General features: G+C 36.8%; 1 protein-coding gene across 8 annotated transcripts in view; it reads left to right on the top strand.

Annotated features, from left to right (window-relative positions):
* The window catches only part of SIPA1L1 (signal induced proliferation associated 1 like 1), a 190,298-nt gene that overhangs the window by 134,373 nt on the left and 35,081 nt on the right, over positions 1 to 20,844 (top strand). For all 8 annotated transcript variants that reach the window (NM_001199690.3, XM_040700963.2, XM_040700960.2 and 5 more), the window contains 6 exons: positions 154 to 328; positions 8,283 to 8,386; positions 9,628 to 9,785; positions 12,652 to 13,228; positions 14,241 to 14,515; positions 17,462 to 17,740. In NM_001199690.3, coding sequence (NP_001186619.1) covers positions 154 to 328; positions 8,283 to 8,386; positions 9,628 to 9,785; positions 12,652 to 13,228; positions 14,241 to 14,515; positions 17,462 to 17,740 — 1,568 coding nt within the window. The remainder of the gene's footprint in view (positions 1 to 153; positions 329 to 8,282; positions 8,387 to 9,627; positions 9,786 to 12,651; positions 13,229 to 14,240; positions 14,516 to 17,461; positions 17,741 to 20,844) is intronic.

Here is a 20,844-nt window from a genome sequence, read left to right as displayed (position 1 = left end):
AACAATGAAAGCTTTTGGAAATTAGGCTGATCATTGACATTTCTTTCTTTGTTAATTAAGGGTTTAATAAAAAACAATCTGAAGTGGATTCAGTAAATAAGCTGTTATATCACTTGTCGTACGTACAAAATTTTTGTCTCTCTCTCTTTGCAGTTAAGTTACCAACTTAAGGTGGGCATCATGTACTGCAAAGCTGGGCAAAGCACAGAAGAGGAAATGTACAATAACGAGTCGGCAGGTCCAGCCTTTGAAGAGTTTCTTCAGCTCTTGGGAGAACGAGTTCGGCTCAAAGGATTTGAAAAGTATCGTGCTCAGCTGGACACGAAGAGTAAGGAGTCTTTTTTTTTTGCTTAAGTGAACAAAATACGTAATATAGTTACTAATTGATTTTTTTTCCCACAGAATTGTTAAATGTAAGCTCTTTGCAATGGGAGGAAAGTTGTTTACTATTGAAAGTGAAAGCAGAGCAAGTATGTACTTTGACCCAGACACATAGGGTCTTGATAAGTATTGGACTTATGGGACGTTTATACTAATTTGGTGTGAAATTATTACTAAAGCTGCAACAAGAAACCAGTAGACTATGGAGCTGTTATCACCATTGCAAGCCCATCACTGCTGTATTGTGTAATGAATAATCAAAACAGTTGGCATGTCATGAATTTCTTGAATGATACGCTAATGAACTGGCTCAGAATGTGTTGGGATCCCAAATAATTCCACCTTGACAAGTTGATCTACTGCTTTTATGCTATGCCTGTTGCGTGTAATTTCTTCTCTAAGCTGTTTTTCCTGGTATCAAATGTATTTTTGCCTCTATGATTTTTCTTTAGATTTATAGAAGTTAGACTATTTTTGACAGTTATAGTATCAATTTTAACCTTACAACATTAAATTAAAAAAAATGCAGTTGAAAGATGATTTCGGGTGACAGAAACTATACATGAAATATTAATTTTTTTTAAGCAGAGTTTGTGAAATACCTGTTTATCAGCTACTGCTACTTCATTCCATTTGTAAATCTATGTAAAGATACTCAAGACAATTTTGGTCTATATTCCTTTCCTTCAAATACTGTAACTAACCAATTCCTATTGAAATTTTTCACTATTTTATTCACTTGCAGCAAAGGAATTTAAGGAAAGGAGTCCTAATAGCAGAAAAGCATTCATCAACTTCAGTGCATCAAAAACTGCTTTTGCCACGATTATCCTATCACAAATGCAGTAAATTACTCAGCTTGAATTTCCAATGTTTTACCTTGTGTGTTTGGTGTTTGCAGGGAACCTGTTGCCAGCCCCTCATGCTATTTTTGATCAGTCTAAGCATCACTACTCTGAGGGTTAGAAAACTTGCCATGTTTTTAAGTGAAATTTAATACCTGTTCCTGGCGTTTACCACTGAGCCAACTTGTCTTTTAGTTGCAATACTTGAGTTTCCCTTGTTGCGTTTATTCTCTTGAGTGCATTTAGATATTGCAGTTGTCTCCTTTATGCTTTATTTACTGATGTTAACTCTAATAGCCAAGTTTTTATTACTGACTGGGAGATGTGGATTTCTCTACTTTCCTCATGCACAGTATTACCTGGTAACTTCCTTTTGCACTTATCTCATTTTGGACGCAATCTCATTAATATCAGTGGCTATAACTACATATACTATTCCAAATGAGGCAGATGAGGTCCAGGACAGTTTCTTTAACGTTTTCTTTCCTGTACTGGAGGTACATTATATGTTATATTCTAGGATTAATTTTCCTTTTTTGCAACTCTGGAGTGTTAGTTTGTCATAAAAAATAAGCCAAGTCAAAAATCAAAGGTACAGAAAACCAAAAATATTACTCCTGATTTCATAGTTTCTGGCTTTATATTGTAACCTCCTTTACTTTTAGTAGATGCACTAAAAGAGTGTCTTCCCTTTCTTTTGGTTTAGTTTTTTAAGACATCTGAAAAAAACCTTTGGACTGTTACCAGCTTCTTTGGTGACAGTCCGCACATTGGTTTCTAGCGCAAGAAATGCCATATGATGAGGAGTTGATTCATCTGATCAGATGGACTATGAAAGCTGCAACTGCCTTACGTACTTGTTTGAAGGTTGCTCTTAAGCAGCAGAATTTTCCAGCAGTGTTCTAGTTCCTTCTTGTTCCTACTGACTTGGGGAAAGAATTTTATCAAATTTTGTGGGGTTTTTTTGGTGTACAATAACATACACCTGTTGGATGGACATGGAAATGGGGGAAGATAAGTGTTTTTGAGGACACAATACTAAGCTCTTTGGGATAGCTTCATTTGGAAACTATTAATGTGTATTCTGTATAGACTCAGACTATTAAGAGGAAACATCAACTTAGCTGAAGGTCTCCAGCCCTTACTAAATATTTAGTGAAGTAAATTTGGTGCTGCTATAATGAAGTGATTTTTTAACTTGACACAGCATTAAGAAGCAGCAGCACAGGGAGGAAGGAAGCACGATGCTGGGAGGAGCTGCCCGGTGATAGAAGAAAAAAACCAAAACTTTCCTTGTCTGTAGTACTTGTTAAATAACAGTCTCAGAAACCTGTCCCCTTAAGAGTGGGACTGAAGGCCATGTGAGACATACTGAACAGCCTAAGGACATCTATATGAATTGAGTAGGAGTGTAATTAAAATCAGGTTTATCCTGGAGTTTCAATGGGAGTTTTATTCCTTGGTATTTTGTTAGGAGCTGAAGTTCCTGATGTAACAGACGTAGCTGTTTTGGGAGCCCCTGCTGGTTCACAGTAGCCAGGTCTTTGCTATCTGCAGCCCTGAGATAGCGTGCTATCCTGCTCATCATGAGGTGGCCAGAGCCTCAAGCAGGCGCAGTGTGCCAGCCCTGAGGACTTGCAGGTGGCTGAGGAGCTGAGTTCCTCCTGCTCAAGACCAGCTGTGTGTTGAAAAGCACATCATTGCAGATTTCTGCTGCTATCATCTCCAAAGATCTGCATTCTCAGCTGAGGAAGAGATGAAAGGCTGTTTGTACTTGCTTCTTGTTTCTCTGTAAGATTATTGGTAGGCAAAATGATGAAGTCCAGAGGTGGCCTTCAGGTCAGAATTCAGAATCTCACACATGGAAAACAGGCAAACAGCAGAATGCATGCAGACAGTGCATATTTGATAGTTGCCCTTAGTAATTAACCTGTCTTTTCTGCACTTGTCCTCACATGGAAAGCCTGTGGAGCAGAGGTTGTGGTTTTGCCATGACTTAGGTTTATAGGATTTTATTGTAATTCCTGTGGTATATAGAGGCCCACAGCCTAGGAAGCTAGCTTCTGTCTTCTGTTTCTGTGCTCTTGTGTTGCTACAGACCACCTTCATGAAATGTTTCTCGTGCTACCCCTGTGTATAGTTCTAGTTATTCAGGGCATTTTCCTGAATAAGATTTCCGTTTTCCTGCCAGCACAGCTGATTGTAAAGATGCTCTTAAAAACAGATGATTGTTCATCAACTTGCAAGAAAGGTCAGAGCTGTGTGGGCTGCTTTGCCACATTCTGAGCTTTTGCAATACTTTGCAACCTAGAAAAAGCAGATGCATGACGTGAGACTGTGTGGAGAGAAGCTGATTTCTATATCTACTCTGGAAAAATTCACAAAACTTTCGTATTTTATGCAAGTTAGGGAGGGTAAAGTTGCTATAGTAAAAGACAATTTCAGAACAGTCGTTCTTAGAAAATGTTAGAATTATGGGCCTAATTGGTAAGTATCTGTTACAGTGCCAGCTTTTGAAAGAAAGAATCTTATTCATCCTATTAACGGAAAGGCTATTTAAGTATGTTGGATCCTGGAAGAGTTTTAGCTTTGGATCTCTGTCAGTGCAACGGTGGAAAAGAACTGCTACTTTTAAAGTTTTGTTTGTGTGCTTCTAGCATTACCGCAGGGGAAACAATCTACCTTCTGGCAGCCTGCAGACTTTGGATAGGAAATAGAGCTTGAAAATGTCATCTTTCCTGCAGTTGCTAGGAAGTTTATAGGCATCACTTTAAAGTAATAAACACCACAGTAATCTTTTGAAATTGTAACTTCAGTCATTTGGCTTAATTTTCCAGTTGTAACACAGGCGTTATTTCCCTCCCCCTCGCTCAGTCTTACTTCTCAGTATTTTAAAATAGTAAATTAGAGCAGCTGGGTGACGCTGGGCCCGGTAACCTGAGCTGCTGTTCAGCAGTGTCACGGTGCCTGTGGTGCAGGAAATAAAGGAGATAATGTAAGTTGTGAGAGTTCATGAAAAATCCACTCGATGAGATTATCAGCTTAGCTGATAATGGTAGGTTTTTGTATGGGATGTTTATATTCCATGGATTTTTGTTTAAGACTTTGGAAGAATATTAAAACAGCATAGAATATACAAAATAGGTGCAACACGTAGGGAATGGGTGAGCTTCAAACTGGTGTTCAAATCAGGTTTTTTAAATAAAGAGGAGTGCTTCTAATGAAATAAACAGATTAGCATGCACTTCTGTGCTGTAACCTGTAAGAAAGAATATTGGGACTGAGGTATTCATTGGGAGTCTAAGGGTAAAAAGTAAAAATAATAATTAAAAAACCCCAAACATTCCTGGATTGTTTTAAAACCAGAAGAGGGTTGGGGGGAAAGGAGGAGGAGAAATTTGAACGCCTGTGCTTATGTTACACATAAATGTTTGTATGTTACAAAATACAGGATTATGTTCTGTCCTCAGAAGTGGTATCTGAAAACAACATGGCTGTTACGGAAGTTGAACGTGAATGTTCGGTGTTGTCCTTGTGTATAACAGAAAGGCAGGCAGGTCTGACAGGTGCTGACGTTGGGCCAATAAATAGGAGAAATTAGGAGTAAGTCAGGACATCTTGACAGGAAATGTAAATGACAGCAATATGAAGCTCTGAAACATTTAGTTCTCGTGCTTCTCTCATCTGAGCACTGCTGCGGTTCGTAGTAATGACTGTTCTTTCTCCTGCCCAATTGGTATCATTTATTTTTTGTTGACTTAGAATCTTTGCAACGTGTTTTCCTTCTAAATACTGAGTATTTAGAAAATAAAAAAATGAAAAGCTGCTGTAGGAGCATGCTGGCAAAGTCACACGGCTTCAGTAAGGTACTGCTCGTGTTTACTAATGATTTTTGTCAATAATGATTTTGGGCACTGTTTGTATTGGAAAAAAACATCTAAATGGGATCCTGTTAAGATAGTCCTTGTGGAGGTAACTAAAAAAGCGTTGGAAATACAGACCAATGGGACAGATTTTTGAAGTTGATTAATGGTGGAAGGAAAAGGTCTGCAGCTAGGTAAGCACACCCAGTACTTGGACAGGACTGAGAATACAACATCCATGGATATACCATAAACAGATGACAAGAAAGCATGTCCCCAGTGTAAAAAAAAAAATTTACTCATGAATCTGTAGAACCTCAGGCCTCTGTTAAATATAGAAGAATTAAAGGCAATTGCAGTGTTGGCTGACAGTTCCCACCTTGGAATGATGGATACTATTCCAGTGCCCAATCCTTGACTTTGCTGCAATGGCAGTGACTTCACTTCAAGTAAATATCAGTACTTATTTTCTTGTACTTCAGTAGAAGTATTCTGGTCTTGTAGGAAAGAAGAGATGTGAAGGGTGAAGAAGATACACAGGTCTGTATTAGATATGGACTTCTGTTTATATTGGATTTGAATAAGAGGGATTTAAGCTGTGGAGTTCTTGCGAAGCTATTGGAATAATGAAGTTACTAGGATTGTGTCTTACTGAATTCGCAGAACCAATCCTGTTGTGAGATTTCTGTGTACTTTGAGGTGGGTAGGACAACAAAGAAAATACCCTTTTCTGTCCACAACAAAGTCCATTCATGAAAGTTGGAGGTTTGGCATGAACACACATTTGTTGTTCTGGATTATTTTTAATAACAGGTCAGAGTGCCCCCCGCCCCTCTGCATTCTCTCTAATATTTCTATCGGCTATAGCAAAGATTATGTACAAAATTGCACGCTTAGGGAAGGAAAAAAAGAGTGAGTAAGGAGGTGCATTGATGTTTGGGTGACTTTCAAGTGCATCTGCCTCCTTCAGCAAGCACTGTAATGATCAAGCTGCTGCAGACTGAGCACAAGATGAAATGACTCCACTTCAGCTTTTGTAATTAGCATTAAAAAGATATTCAGCAGTTAGCTGGTTGGCTTTTTTTTGTTGTTTGTTTGTTTTTTGATGGCAATGTTGAGTGTGGAATAAGAGAGCCCAAACTCTGTGAAGCATTTGCTGAGATTTTTATAAGATTCCAGAAACACATTTGCTTTCTTTTTCTCTTTTTGTTAAATACAGATTATTTACAAATGCAAAATCTGCACACAGTCTATGATGTAGAAATTTCTGCATTTCATTTTACGGCTGATGTTGCAGTTTATAACTGATAGCAATACTACCTTTATTTTTCCAAATGTAACAGGAAATTAAAAGTTGAAGTCAGTTTATACCCAAAATCTATGTAAATAATCAGTGCACATTATTGTAAATACTTCACAAACCATCATTTCCTTAGTAACATGAGCTCTGCTAATGTGAAATATTCCAACGTGCTGTTTTTAAAGGCTTATCAACTTTCTTGCTGTAAATGGCTGAGACTGTATAATGTCATAGCACATTTACATTACAACTTCAGATATGCAGGATGCTTTTTTCTACGTATGAATGAATTACCTCTAAAATTCTATTTGAATCCTGGCCTTTTGCACTGTGGGTAGCAGTTATGTATAATTGAGTCTATTTACTATTTCAGCTTTAAAATGTGTTGCATCTTAAATTAATTGTATGTTTTCAAGTTTTAATTTTTTGTGTGCTTTTTTTTTTTTGGTATTTAAGACAGAAAAAGTAAGAAGAGAAGTTCCAGTTTGTCTGTAAGGAAGTGTTGTCTTTAACCAACACTTCATAAACTTTAATGTTATCCCCCCCCCTTTTTTTTTTCCTTTCTAAGTTTCATAATCCTGGTTTCCTCTTCACATTAAAGCCTCTCCATCTAGGTATAATTATTTTAGTTACCTGTTTATGGATTCCTTCTATTTCTTCTATAACTTTTCAAATAATGAGAGTACCTTTTGATTAATATACCAGCAGTGTAATGTCATTGCTGTGGGCTTTTTCCATCATTATATTATAAGCATACAAAAATTCTACTTTGCTCTCTTCCATTAAGTACCATTTTTAGCGAAGGCTTTTTCTGACTCATTACAGTAAATTCAGATTCCTGGAATTTATGTTTAAAATAACTCATTCTGTTCTTTTTCATGTTGTGTGTCATATGTCCATCACTGGTTACGCATGAGATCACAGCACCTGTTGAAGTCCTTTCCACATTCTGTACCATTCAGTTTCATTCTGATTAGATATCTGATTCTGGATACCCTTTCCAAAGAAAGAATCCCTCCACATACCAAAACGTATTTTATTTTCTATCTACTTTGAAAGTTGGCTGTTGTTTTATTCTGGTTGCTTAGTGCTCTGCAAAAGTACTTTGCCGTTTCTGGATGAAATAGTGACAGAGTTGGGTTCTAATCTCACTCTCCCCTCTAAATATAATAAATATAATTTTTAGAAGCGTTGCTTCAAAAAAAAGAAACAAAAAAATCCAAATCAATACAGTTGTTTTAGAAGTTAATCTCCAAAGGGTACAAAAGCAGCGCCCAGATAATGAGGAAGTGACTTTCTAACCACGCAGATCCAGGTGGCTCACTCAGTGAAGCCAGAATGCTCCCTTAGTTTACACAAAGTAGGAAAGTTTTAGTTTACTTTGTCATATGTAAACTAATGCATACTCTGTGAGGAATACCTTTTTTTGTTTTCCTATTGCATTACTCTATCTTAGTACCTAGTATTGATATACACATGTTAATAGTGTATGTGTTTCTGTAGGCTTATACCCACCTATATTTTTTATATATTTATATTATTATTATTATATTATTATATTATATTTTGTATATATAGTTTGTGTTTCTTCTCCATGTTTGTCATCTTTCATGCTTAAATAGACTTTTTCACAATATTCTGGGAAAAATTCTCTATTCCTAGCAAACTCATTGCTGACAAAAGTATGTCAAATTATACGTGCAGCCTATATGTGTCACTTTGCTTTGACAGGTGAACAAATTCTAAGTAAGTTTTTATTTGTTTTCATGTAAGCTAGGATTGAGGATGAATAGGAATTCTTGTCTTGTCTGATGAATTTGTTTTGATAGTAATGAAACCTTATTTTGAACTTGTTTTTAATAATGCTCTTATTTTCTCTTTCTTTAACTGAAGCTGATTCAACAGGTACTCACTCTCTGTATACAACATACAAGGACTATGAAATCATGTTCCATGTTTCTACTATGTTGCCATATACTCCAAACAACAAACAACAGGTAAGATGGTCCATGACTGCTTACCATTGATTTTTCCTGTCTCAAAAGTAGGTCAAGTAATGAATAATTATGACAAATGTTGTTTGTTACTAGCAAAGAAAACACTGGCCATCTGTGTCAGAAAGATGGGCAAGGCAGGTCATTGTAGGTACACTGCAGGTGTAGCTAGATTTTTCTCCATAGGACTGTTTTCTATCTCATTATGCATTATTTAGTAAAACTTTAAATGAAAATATATGTTATAATGTCAGTAGTGCATTTGTATTACGTATGTGCATACGTGACAGTTTTCAGCCTTGTTCAACAAGGTCAATCATGCTTTGATTCAGCAAAACAGTAATGTGTGCAGAATCAGAGGTGGCAAGTTGAAGTCCAGAACGCTGTGCAGCCACTTTAAAGAAGATATGAGTGAAATAAATTCATTTTCTTTTATTTTTATATTTTTAATGTACTGAAGAAGTTTGCAGGTTGACTTGTTTTGTTACTTCAAAGTTCCTGGTCTTTAAAAGGAGAGAAACTAATCAATTAGAAAAGTAGCAAAAAAAAAAAAAAAGAATTCCCCTTCTGATATGTCTGAAGGAAGTTCATTACATTTTTCTTGTTGCATACTAGAGCATCTTGTTGAGTATGATGTGTATCCATTTTATTCTAAAGATTTAGGTTGTGTTTCTGCAAATAAAATGGAGATTTCCTTTAACAATAAAAAAAGTCACAGTGTTCTTTATAGCTTCCTTTCATATAGTAAACACTGTGCTATAATTTAACTTTCTTATTTACTGTAGTCTTAGATTTACTGGAAGTCTGTCAGATTATTATAGACTGTCTTAACAGCGACAACAATTTTAACTTGAAATTGAACCTTGTAAAAATGGGTGAAGTGGGAAATGTTTTCCAGCTTCCTTGTATTGCTGATAGGTGACTCCGATTACATACTAGCAGGTGTTTGTTATTGTTTTTTGCATTTCCATTTAGCTTAAAATTTTCTCTAACAAGACCCTACTATAGATTACATGTAGAAATGAATTGTCATGAAGATGCCTGTTCCTGAAAATTGCTAGATGAATAACTGATGTCATGCTACATATATATATATATATACACATATATATAATCAACAGTTTTGCTTTTCAGCTTGAAATAAAGAACTGAACAACAGTAATAGGAAAAAAAGAAACACTAAATACTTTAAAAACTGTGAGAAGAGCTTTAATGTGTCCTTCCTTGATTTTATCTTTTTTTAGCTTCTGAGAAAGCGACATATTGGAAATGATATTGTGACAATAGTTTTCCAGGAGCCTGGAGCACAACCATTCAGCCCAAAGAACATCCGATCTCACTTCCAGCACGTCTTTGTCATTGTGAGAGTGCACGGTCCCTGTACCGACAGTGTTTGTTACAGGTAACTATCACTGGTTTCACTGAAAACGTGGAACTGAGTGCAAAGAGAGGTGTAATTCCTCTTTTAAATTCTCAGTAGGAAAATGTGATGAAAGATTGAGGTTGAGGAGGTTTGGGGATATGTGAATTTAGAACATTGTTTTTTGAAAAGTATGTAGGCACACGTAAGTATTTAAAGGAGCCTCATTTAGTGAGGAAATGGATGTACTCATTTTGCTCACTCTCTATTCAAGCATTTAGGAATGATTTTAGAATTCTGTTCCCATTTTTCTTCATAATTGTATTCGAGAAGAATTTTTCCTCTTTGATTTTTACAAATGCACTTTTTGTTCAGATAGTTTAGGCATCTAAGCATACATGCCCTTTCTGAAATGCATGCAGTGAGAAAAATGTGAATAAACCTTCACAAAGTAGCTACGTTCTTGGAAATATTTTGTCTGAAATATCTTTAGCTCTTTATTAGTTTCTCTCCAAAAATATCTTTCCAGAGCATTATGCAGCGAATAAAATTTAGTGTAACCTTAGAGTTACTAAAAGAGAAAATGCTAATTGATAGTGACATATAACAAGGAACTGCAAAATGAGATTCCTACTTAGTGTAAATTTTGTAACCAAATTAAGTGTAGAAATAATGCTTTTGACTTTTTTTAAGATCAGTCAAATGTCTTACTTTTGTTACATCCTGAACTCTTGCTCTATTTCTTAAATATCAATTAATCTCAGCAAATTTTCATTTTTTTAATTTAATAGAGGAAATGTCAGAGCAGTGGATTTAGAATAATCATCTGGAAATGAGAGAGCCTTAGAATTGTTTTTACTGAAATAGAAATGTGTCACTTCAGTCTATAGAGGAAGAGCTAAGGCAGTTGAGTGCAGCCTTTGAGATGATATATTCATGTTTTTCATGTAATTATGGTAAGGTTTGAAGGTTTTTCCCTCCCCACAAGCTTGTGGCAATGTTTCTTCAAGCAGCAGTACTAGAAGCAATGCTGAATTTTGTCTGTGCATTAAACTTTTCTGGAATAGACATGTTTATGTTGATACTTGCTGTAAGGCAGGTTGTTGACTGCATGTAACTGGATGGAGTTCTTTTATCTTGAGATTGTTTCTTGACCCTTTATACTAAAAGACTACAAGTAGTGAACAAGTAATTTCAGTTTGAATGTTTGAGAGGATGCTTGGGTTTTAAGTTTGCTTTCCTCTCTCATTTTGAGTTGTACTTCTGAAGACAAATGGCTACTTGGTTTATGTGGACACAATGTGTTCTTAAATTTTTAGACACGTTTCAGCCCTTATTTTGTCAGTGATTTTGAGGGAAATGAAAAGTATGAAATCCTGGGAAATCAACAAGGACTACAAATACATTTTCCATCTGAATTCGTGTATTTAAAAACACAGAGACAGATTTGCATTTGCTAGCTGTTTTAAATACCGTGTATCGTGATTTCATGTTTTTTCATTATATGGAGCATGGTAAAGATTTATACTCTTTATACTATAATAAATTTAAATATCTCAGGACTCTACATCTAGCCTAAAGGCTTTCATGTCTCTATTTTTTCAAGTGTTTGCAATTGAAAAGGCTAGGATCTTACTGATTACTGGCAGTGAAGAAAATTATTTGAAAACTTCAGCTTGAGTGATACAGACCTGGATTTTAAGGGGAGGAGAGAGGAGATGAGGAAAAAAATAAGTGTCAGAGTTGATTTTAGAATTGGCTAGGTGTTCAGTGTCAATTTTGTGATTTTCTTCATGCATGTTGGCCTTCAGTCTTGTGCACAGATGAGACTGACAGGTGAGATGGATACTGCCAGTGCGTTATATGTTCTATGTACTGTCTTTAAAGTCCTTTCAACTTTTTTTTTTTTTAATCCTCTTCTCTTGGTACAAACACTTGATTTAAATTTATAGAATGCCATTATGACAAGTTTTTCTAGGAAAATTTTCAAAGTAAGTTTGACTTCTTTTCAGTGGATTGTTGGGAGCAGTCTCATTGATCATAACTCTAGACTAAACAGGAAGCAACGTAGCATAAAATTGTACTGGAATTTTATATAAAGAGCTGCATAAAAGGAACAAAATTAAGCACTGTCTTTGCCAGTGGTTCTCCCTCCCACCTAAGATAAAGAATATTTCAGAAGCCTGGCTTCTCTGTCAGAATAACTCACTTGAGGATTTCAGTAATTATGCTTAAGGGATCAGACAGGTTAGAATAAAGTGTGAAACTAATAACAGCCAACCTTCCAAGTGAATCATCATACACACTTCTAGTGTATTTCCCTGCGTTTACTTTCTTTATAAAAACTCCATTACCATGATATTTTGGCCAAAATTAGTTAATACTTTTTCATATTTGACCTAGATGTGCTAAATCAGGTTAGAACTGTTAGAGTGGTAGTTGTGACAAAGCTGTTGCAGTGCAGTTGATGATCCCTACTTTGGACGGACAACTGAGTGAATGAGCCTTTCAGCCACTTAATTGCCTAAATTATAGGCTGGAGTAATAGAATGTCAGAAATTTTTTGGTTATAATGAAAAGGAATAAGAATCAGAACTATAGTACCATACCAATTATTTTATCCCTCCCCCCAAGAAGTGCAGGACTTAACATTTGAAGTTCTTTTTAAGCTGACATACTGAGGATGGCTCAAAAAATTCCTAGGTGCAGAAATACCTGGCCTTCTGCTCATACAAGAAGGGAGACGTGGTCTGCACACTGGCAAGATTAAAATGTAAATATGGGTATATTACTGGGAAAATAAGAAAAACATTCGGGGGTTATGGAAAAAAGGAAATATGTATTCCAAAAGTGCTGAATTCACATACAGTCAAACTCTGCTTCTTCCTTATTTCCGTATTTCTTTTAGTGTTGCTGTGACAAGATCCAGAGATGTACCATCCTTTGGACCACCTATTCCAAAAGGCGTCACATTTCCTAAATCAAACGTGTTCAGGGACTTCTTACTAGCCAAAGTCATTAATGCAGAGAATGCTGCTCATAAATCAGAAAAGTTTCGTGCAATGGCCACCAGGACCCGTCAAGAATACTTGAAAGACTTGGCAGAGAAGAATGTCACCAACACACCTATTGACCCTTCTGGCAAATTCCCCTTCATCTCACTTGCTTCAAAAAAGAAAGAAAAGTCCAAGCCTTATCCAGGAGCAGAGATCTATAGTTCTGGTGCTATTGTGTGGAGTGTCCATGCGAAAGACTACAGCAAGGGTATGGAAATAGACTGTCTCCTGGGTGTCTCTAATGAGTTTGTAGTCCTCATTGAACAGGACACAAAAAGTGTGGTGTTTAATTGCTCCTGTCGAGATGTAATAGGTTGGACTTCAACGGACACAAACATAAAAATATTCTATGAGAGAGGTGAATGCGTTTCTTTGGAGAGCTTCATCAGCAACATTGATGACATCAAAGAGATCGTCAAAAGGCTGGAGGTTAGAATGTGTTCTCTTTGCTTCCTCTTTCCTTTCTCATCACGCCCCACCACGAAGGCTTCAGAATTGCATCAGTGTTTGGGATGCCTGATGCTGTCCTAGTTGCTAATTGTTAAATCTATAAAGACTTTCCTGCTTCTATTTCTCAAAATCCCTTATTGATCTGATGTTAGTTTAGCAGCCAACATCAACGGGCTCTGTCTGTTGTCTCTGTATTTAAAACAAAACAAAACAAAAAACCAGGGCCTTCACATGCATAAATTGATCCTGCACAATAGATGCCAATGTCATCATTTTTCTTTTGTAGGTTTTTCCTTATTATCTCTTGCTTATAAACTTGTTGGAACTTGTTTCAAACGAAACTCTAATATATTTGTCTTATTAAGGTGCTAGCAGGGTGCAGTCCTAATTCATACTGCAAGCTTAAGATATTCTCTCGATGTGATAAGATAAAAAAGCAGTGAATCATAGTATCTTTATATAAAACATCTGTCTATGCTCATTTTTTACCCAATTAAGTCATGGAAGAATGTGTTATATTTCAACGTCTTTCCTGTAATTTCACAGCTGCAGTTGTATAATGACCAGGAAAAAGGGAAAAATATTCTTGACTGTATTCATGTTCATGTTAGAGAGACAAGTTGACATGGATTACAGTTTACTATGTCTAGTAGCATATGCCACTACGTTATTATTCTGTTTGAAAGTAAACTTGCAGTTTACTGAAACAGCTGGAAACATATAGGATGGTTGTCTAGTTTCCAAATCGTATAAGATAAAATAGAGACACTTGTCTAAATCCATGTGTTATCTGTTGTGAGCTGCTGTGTTTTTTTTCTAAAATTCCTGTGGTTTTGGTAAAAACTTCAAGGATTACCAGACTCTACTGAAAATGCCAGTTTGAGTAATGAGATCATTTCACTCGATTGTGTACCCAGGACTTGGATATATATTTTCCCTTATGGTGTCCTATTAATGTCCTAATCATTAAATTTCCTGTTTCGATCTACAGCTTGTGACTAAGGGATGTGAAACAGTGGAGATGACTCTGCGTAGGAATGGTCTGGGTCAGCTTGGCTTCCATGTAAACTATGAAGGAATTGTGGCAGATGTTGAGCCCTACGGGTACGCGTGGCAGGCAGGACTGCGGCAGGGTAGCAGGCTGGTGGAAATTTGTAAGGTGGCTGTAGCCACTCTGAGCCATGAGCAAATGATTGATCTTCTGAGGACATCAGTAACGGTGAAGGTCGTCATTGTCCCTCCATATGAGGACTGCACACCACGCAGGTACTGTGTGATGGCTACCTTTAGTCAGAGATTGTATTTTGAACTGGGGGATGGTGGAGGTGGGGGAAATGCTGGAGAATAAGAGTTAACCTTCAGAAACCAGTGCATGGTTATAAGATAGCATCCAGAGTTATAAGGCGAAAGAAAAGCTAAGGAAAATTTCTCACATTCTGGGCCCTGCAAAGCATTTATCGTATGCTGCTGCTTAATGAAATGTCAAAATAAGCATATGTATCCTTTAAGGTATGTGTGGAAATCAAACAACATAGAGAGAACTGTGCATTTATATGCATCCAAAATAACTGTACATTTCAGTGTCTCTGGAGAGCTATGAATAGACATATAGTTTTCTCCGTTAATGAGTAAGTTAGGCACCAGAGTCTATCAAATCTATGGATCTGAGCTGAGACGTTCCTCTAAATTGCAATTTTTTTCGCTCTATAGATCTTGCTGCATCTCTCTCACTTCCAATCCTTGTTAGTCTTGAGGCTTGTATTAACTGTATTTTTACTCTTACAGGTTTTAAATGTAGTTTAGTCAGAAATAAAAATTAACACATGCCTTTATTCCCAAATTGTATATTGTCTGCATTTTTCCGGAACTCATACTATCTAAAGTTCTTTTGTTATTTTTTTTAGTGGTCCCCCTGAACTCTTCAGTTGTTTATAGTGTTTGACCACATTCCCAGCATCTTGTATTAGTTTCTTGTAAATGCTGTATGATTAAAATGGGATAATCTTTGATAGACTAAATTCGCCCAGTGGCTAGCTGAAGATTTATCATAGATTTACCAAGAAAAGCATGCACAGTTACAAAAAATCAACATGTTCCTTGCAGTCAGAGAGTAGGTTTTGCACTGCTGTGTTCTAATCAGGTAGTATCTTCACAGGGACAGATCTTAAATCTTATTATAGTTAGGAACATTGGAGCTGAACTTAAATGTACATTTATTACATTAATACGAAAACATGTCTCCAACCAAAGACATTATATTTACATAAAAGCTAGAAGAATTCATATTTGTTTTTACTGTGAGCCATTCTAAACACTGTTGTAACTGGTAGCAAATGGGAAAGTAGTTTTATTTGTCCCCTATGTGTCAATGGAAAATTGAATACGTCAGGGATTAAAATGCACAGTGGCATAAGGTGACCTATGAGGTATTTGGAAAGCTTTTGTACAGTATTTAGTAGCCCAAGCAAATGGAATGTTCAGCTGCAATCATAGCAAAAGGATTAGAGCAGAAAAATCTGTGTGGAAAGCACAGATTCCATTATTTCTGAACTAAATTAAGTGTAGCCAAAAGCAGGCTTAGCATTCGTGTATCCATACACACAGCGGGAAGAGAAATTACTGCACTTTTAGAAATACTGTTCTCAGCAGCCATGGATTTTGTTGTCTTGTAGTGAACAAATGTTCATAGTAGGTTATTACCTAATTATAAAAATTTTAAATGTAATTGTTTATCCTGCTTGCTTTATCCAAAATCATTAAGATTTAGGAACTGTGTATTGAATTGGTGGCTGTCCTACTTGTATTGCTGAAGATTTGGCTTAAATCTTTGCACAAATCATTATCTCTTTGGCAATCAATTTTTCAAAACTCATGTCCTTCCACTTTGTCCTCTGGAGATCATTTAGTATTTCTACTACAGTAGCTTATACAGACAATAAATAAAATGAAAATTGGTATAGTACATTCACCTGAGAAGCAATTCCTATCCAAATAAATTGATTGACGAGAAGTTGGAGGAAGAACAGGGATGCAGTTAGATGAGATGACTTGCCAGCAGTCAAGTGTGCAGGGTTGCTGGCAGATTAAAAAAAAAAAAAAAAAAACATAAAAAAACCCCACCCACTTCACAGAATCATAGAGTTGCTCAGGTTGGAAAAGACCTTAAAGATCACCAAGTCCAGCTGCAACCTTAACCATACTACCCTACCTAACAACCCTTTGCTAAATCATGACCCTGAGCACCACATCCAAATGGTCCAAATGGTTTTTCACCACATTCAGGGATGGTGATTCAACCACCTCCCTGGGGAGCTTATTCCAGTGCTTAACAACCCTTTCTGTAAAGAAGTTTTTTCTTCTATCCAATCTGAACCTCCCCTGGTGCAACTTGAGGCCACTTCCCCTCATCCTGTCACCTGTCAAGAGTAAGAAGAGACCAGCCCTGCTCTTTATGTAATCACTTTTCAGGTACTGGAATAAGGTCTACCCTCAGCCGCCTTTTCCCTGGACTAAACAGTCCCAGTTCCTTCTGTCGCTTCTCTTAGGGCATATTCTCCAAGCCCTTCACAAGCCTTGTTGCTTGCCCTTCTTTGCACCTGCTTCCAGCATCTCAATGTCCTTTCTGTACTGAGGTGCCCAAAACTGAACACAGTACTCAAGGTGAGGCCTCACCAATGCTGAGTACAGGGGCAGGATTACTCCCTAGTCCTGTTCACCACACCATTCCTGATACAAGCCAGGATACCATTGGCCTTCTTGGCCATCTGGGCAAGGGTCACATTTATTTTCCAAATCACTCTAACGTATTACTTAACATGTATACAGAAGTTTTCCCTGCATCTTATGTGAACTATGTTAGCTTATGTCCTATCTTAATCCAGTTCTTGTGCTGCCCTGTTCATGCTTATCCTCAGGAAGCAGAGGACGTCTTCTGTTTTGGCATCTACAGTTATTAGCAAGTGTTTCATTTTGTACTAAGATAATTTTCTTGCAGATATTTTTTTGCTTTTGTAGCACGCTAATCAGATGAGCAGTAGCAAAGCTTGTTAAATACATGTTTATTAAAAAAAATCTTGCACCTTCTCTTTCACATAATTGACTCAGCTTCCGTCTTCAAAATTTTATCCTTGTGGACAGTATATATTTGTTTTGCTTTTTAGAAAAGTGTTTTTTATAACAACATTTTGTTTTGTTGTCCTTTTTCTTTTCCAGAAGTTGTTCAGAAAACTACCGTATGCCAGTGATGGAATACAAAGTGAATGAAGGAATGTCGTATGAATTCAAATTTCCCTTCAGAAATAATAACAAATGGCAGCGAAATGCAAACAAAGGACAGGGACCTCATGTGGCTCAGGTACCATCCCAAGTTCAAAGTCCAGTGCCATCTAGGATTGGCTCAGGGAAAGGAGAAGGGAAAATGCCACCCCCAGAACGAGCAGCCAACATCCCCCGAAGCATCTCTAGTGATGGACGCCCGTTGGAGAGCCGGAGGTACGTATCTGCTTCACAAATTGCTTTTTATTGTTGTTCAGAATTTTGTCTTGAAGAAGGCACAATAGATTTATCTAGGCATCTAAGGACTGTTCTTTCTCTTGTCTTTAATTAGTCAAAAGGCAGTGTGAATATGAGCGAAACATTAGCCAAAGGGAAATACATTTGCTTGACTTGACTAACCAGAAAAAGAAGTGCTACTGACTGATAGAATGTTTCACTGCATTGAGTGATATTCTAAAATTCCTGTATTTTTGTTTAATGTTGAAGTGAGTGACACCAGAGTTTTACATGTAAATTTTCCTGAACCTCTGCATTTTAAAGAAGTAAATTAAAATTCATAGTTTGCTTATAGGCTTGGGGGAATAATCTAAAGCTCCCAAGGCAGAAATAGCATTTAACAGTGTAAGTAAGGAAATACTGACCTGTACAGAAGGCAGATTTATTGATTGGGATGCTTTCAGACTTCTTAGGCTGGAGAATAGATTGTTTTAAGTCTGCATTTCTGTAGAGCGTGGAATTTTTTGTTTGCTTCTTAAGAAAGAAGGCAATTATTAAGAAAGGTATCAGGCATAGCCTGTCACATTTTCAAATGAAATGTCATTGTTTTGCTTATCTGTACAAATCTGTTGTGTTTCTCCATTTACAAAGAGGCTTGTTGAGGGAAATAAGCTCATAGCTCATGTTTTGGAGAATTCCTTCAGAAAAAAATGAACATGCATAAAGTAGACAATTTAGAGATGCAATGAAAGAAAGGTGAAATATTTTTTAAAATTGAGAAGAACTGAGGTTAATAATAAAAAAAAAAAATACATCAAAAGGTGATACAGCCAAGACCAGAAAACTACCAAGGTGAAATCACTTGAAGCTTGTGTAGGCTACGTATTAACAAGTGACACTAGTTGGTAAAGACTTTATTTTCTTGCTTAATATTTCATTGGATGTTGTCATACTTCTGCATTTAAACGAATTAGATGGTATGTCTCATGGTTCCCTACCCCCCCCCCCTGTAGCTTTCTATAAGCTCAGCTGATGCATGCTTAGAACTTGCATCATCAGAAAATTGGCACCTCTGAAATTATTGGTAATATATATTACATGCCTATATATTGTGTGTGTCTGTATATATATGTATGTATTGTTTTTTCATTTTGCTGATAAGGTTATTAGTGAGGAAGACTGCAAAAGCCAGTGAGGCATTGGACTAAGTTCTCTCTCTTATGGTACGTTTGGACCAAGATAGAAATTGCATGGCTTTGTGCCATATATTTCCCTGTTGAAATTGGAGACAAATAGGTGGTGCATTTGAAGGGATAGGAATAGGTCTGTTTTTTTTGTTTTTGTTTTTTTAATGGGTTGTGGTGTTTGTCTTTTCTTTTTCCTGCCTGTCCAGTGCTGTAGAATCTCACTCTGTAATTAGGGGAGGCATAGTAATACCTGGACAAAGTTTCAGGGAGTGGCAGAACATCAGATACAACTGAACTGCTGTTTTTTTCCAGAAGCTTCTAACGCTTATGGAACTAACCAGAGAGTTTTGTGCAGAATCTCGAGTGCTGCTTCCTTTCCTTGTGCGGAGGAGGGTGAGGCCCTGACTTTGCTGAGAGGTGTGGTGTTATTAACTGTGCTTTTCTTGCACATAGAAATCCACATGGACAACACAACACCCGTAAAGCATCCAAGATTTATCCACTCACTGGATGCTTCTAGAGGGGAGTTCTGGCCTGATGAATATTTTGCAAAGGGAAGATTACATTTCCATATATTTTGTATTTGTTTCCAAAAAGTGAAACTTATACTTTCCATTTCTTTCATTTGCAAAGCATGTAGCTGTTTTTTTTATTGTTGTTGGGTTTTTTCCCCCAGACATCCTTTGGTGGTTTTTTTTTTTTTTTTTCTCCTTTAGAAGGGTTATAGTGGATTTTTTCATCCTGAAGCATATATTACCAAAGTAGCATTTTGTTTGGCCGGGCTTTTTTTGGGATGCCCAAAAAATATATTTAATCTGTCTGCTCTAAACATGTTAATCTTGGCTGGATCAAGTTTGAATATAACAGCAGCTGCATGAGGTTAATGTGTTGCCAGTTAAAGTGAAGAAATATACTGTTATGTCATTTTAAAGGAATATGGAATAGGGAGGAAAAAACCAAACAGTAAGATTACTTCAGTGGGATTACTCTATTTGTCATTTTCTGCACAAAAAAAAGCATTGCATTTTAGAAAGCTCAGATATTTCCACTGTTATTGTGTTAAATGTCTGAAATGAACCAGGATGAGGTTTTCATAGCCCTCTTACTAACATAGCCCTTTTTGTGTTCCCATTGGCAGTGATCTCTTGTTGTGCTCAGAGTAGGGCTGGCTCATTTTCCTTTCTTACCAGTCCGCTATTGCCTTACTATAGTGAGAGTCAAAGCTGAAGTTGTCACCAGCCTAGCAGGAAGTAATTTTTTTTAATAAAACACCTTATCATTCTGTTGGTTTTTACTTACTTTTGTTAGCCATCTGTTGAGAATTCAGGAGAGAGTCAGAGAACTGTTATAGGTCCTTATTATGGCTCATTAGGAAAGCTGTGCAGATTGCCTCTATTTCCTGATTACCATTAGGGTTTCACTTTCCAAAGGAAGGTGCTGCCTAATTGTCAGTGGGGCTGGAAATTTACCTGTGATGACCAATGTCATTAAGCAGTTTCAGAAACGAAGTACAAAAAAACGAAGTACAGAAACTCAGTGAGGCAGTTGGTGCATTTCAGCAGAGGCAACAGCAATAGTGGGTCACCTCTGCTGACAGAGATTTTTACAAATGCGGCATCCGAGTTCTTGTTTGTTGTTGGTGAAAATGCACAGCTTATGGTCGTCACTATGTTGAAAACAAGTGTTTTGTAGCTGAGAACTTGCTCCATCAAGTAGTGTCATTGTGTTCTTTGTATCTTGTAGTTACCATCAAAATAAATAGGAGACATAACTTGCAGAACAGCAACCTACATATATTTTTCAGTATACTAGAGATTGGAGAAGATGTAATTTTGGATTTACTTATTTTCCCCCCTCTCACTATTTTGAACCTGTTTCATCCAGTTGGCTTCCAGACTTTATTATGAAGAAAAAAAT

Source organism: Gallus gallus, chromosome 5, assembly GCF_016699485.2.
Source record: "Gallus gallus isolate bGalGal1 chromosome 5, bGalGal1.mat.broiler.GRCg7b, whole genome shotgun sequence".
In the NCBI taxonomy this organism is placed as follows: domain Eukaryota; kingdom Metazoa; phylum Chordata; class Aves; order Galliformes; family Phasianidae; genus Gallus; species Gallus gallus.
This window is presented reverse-complemented; position numbering and strand designations above follow the sequence as displayed.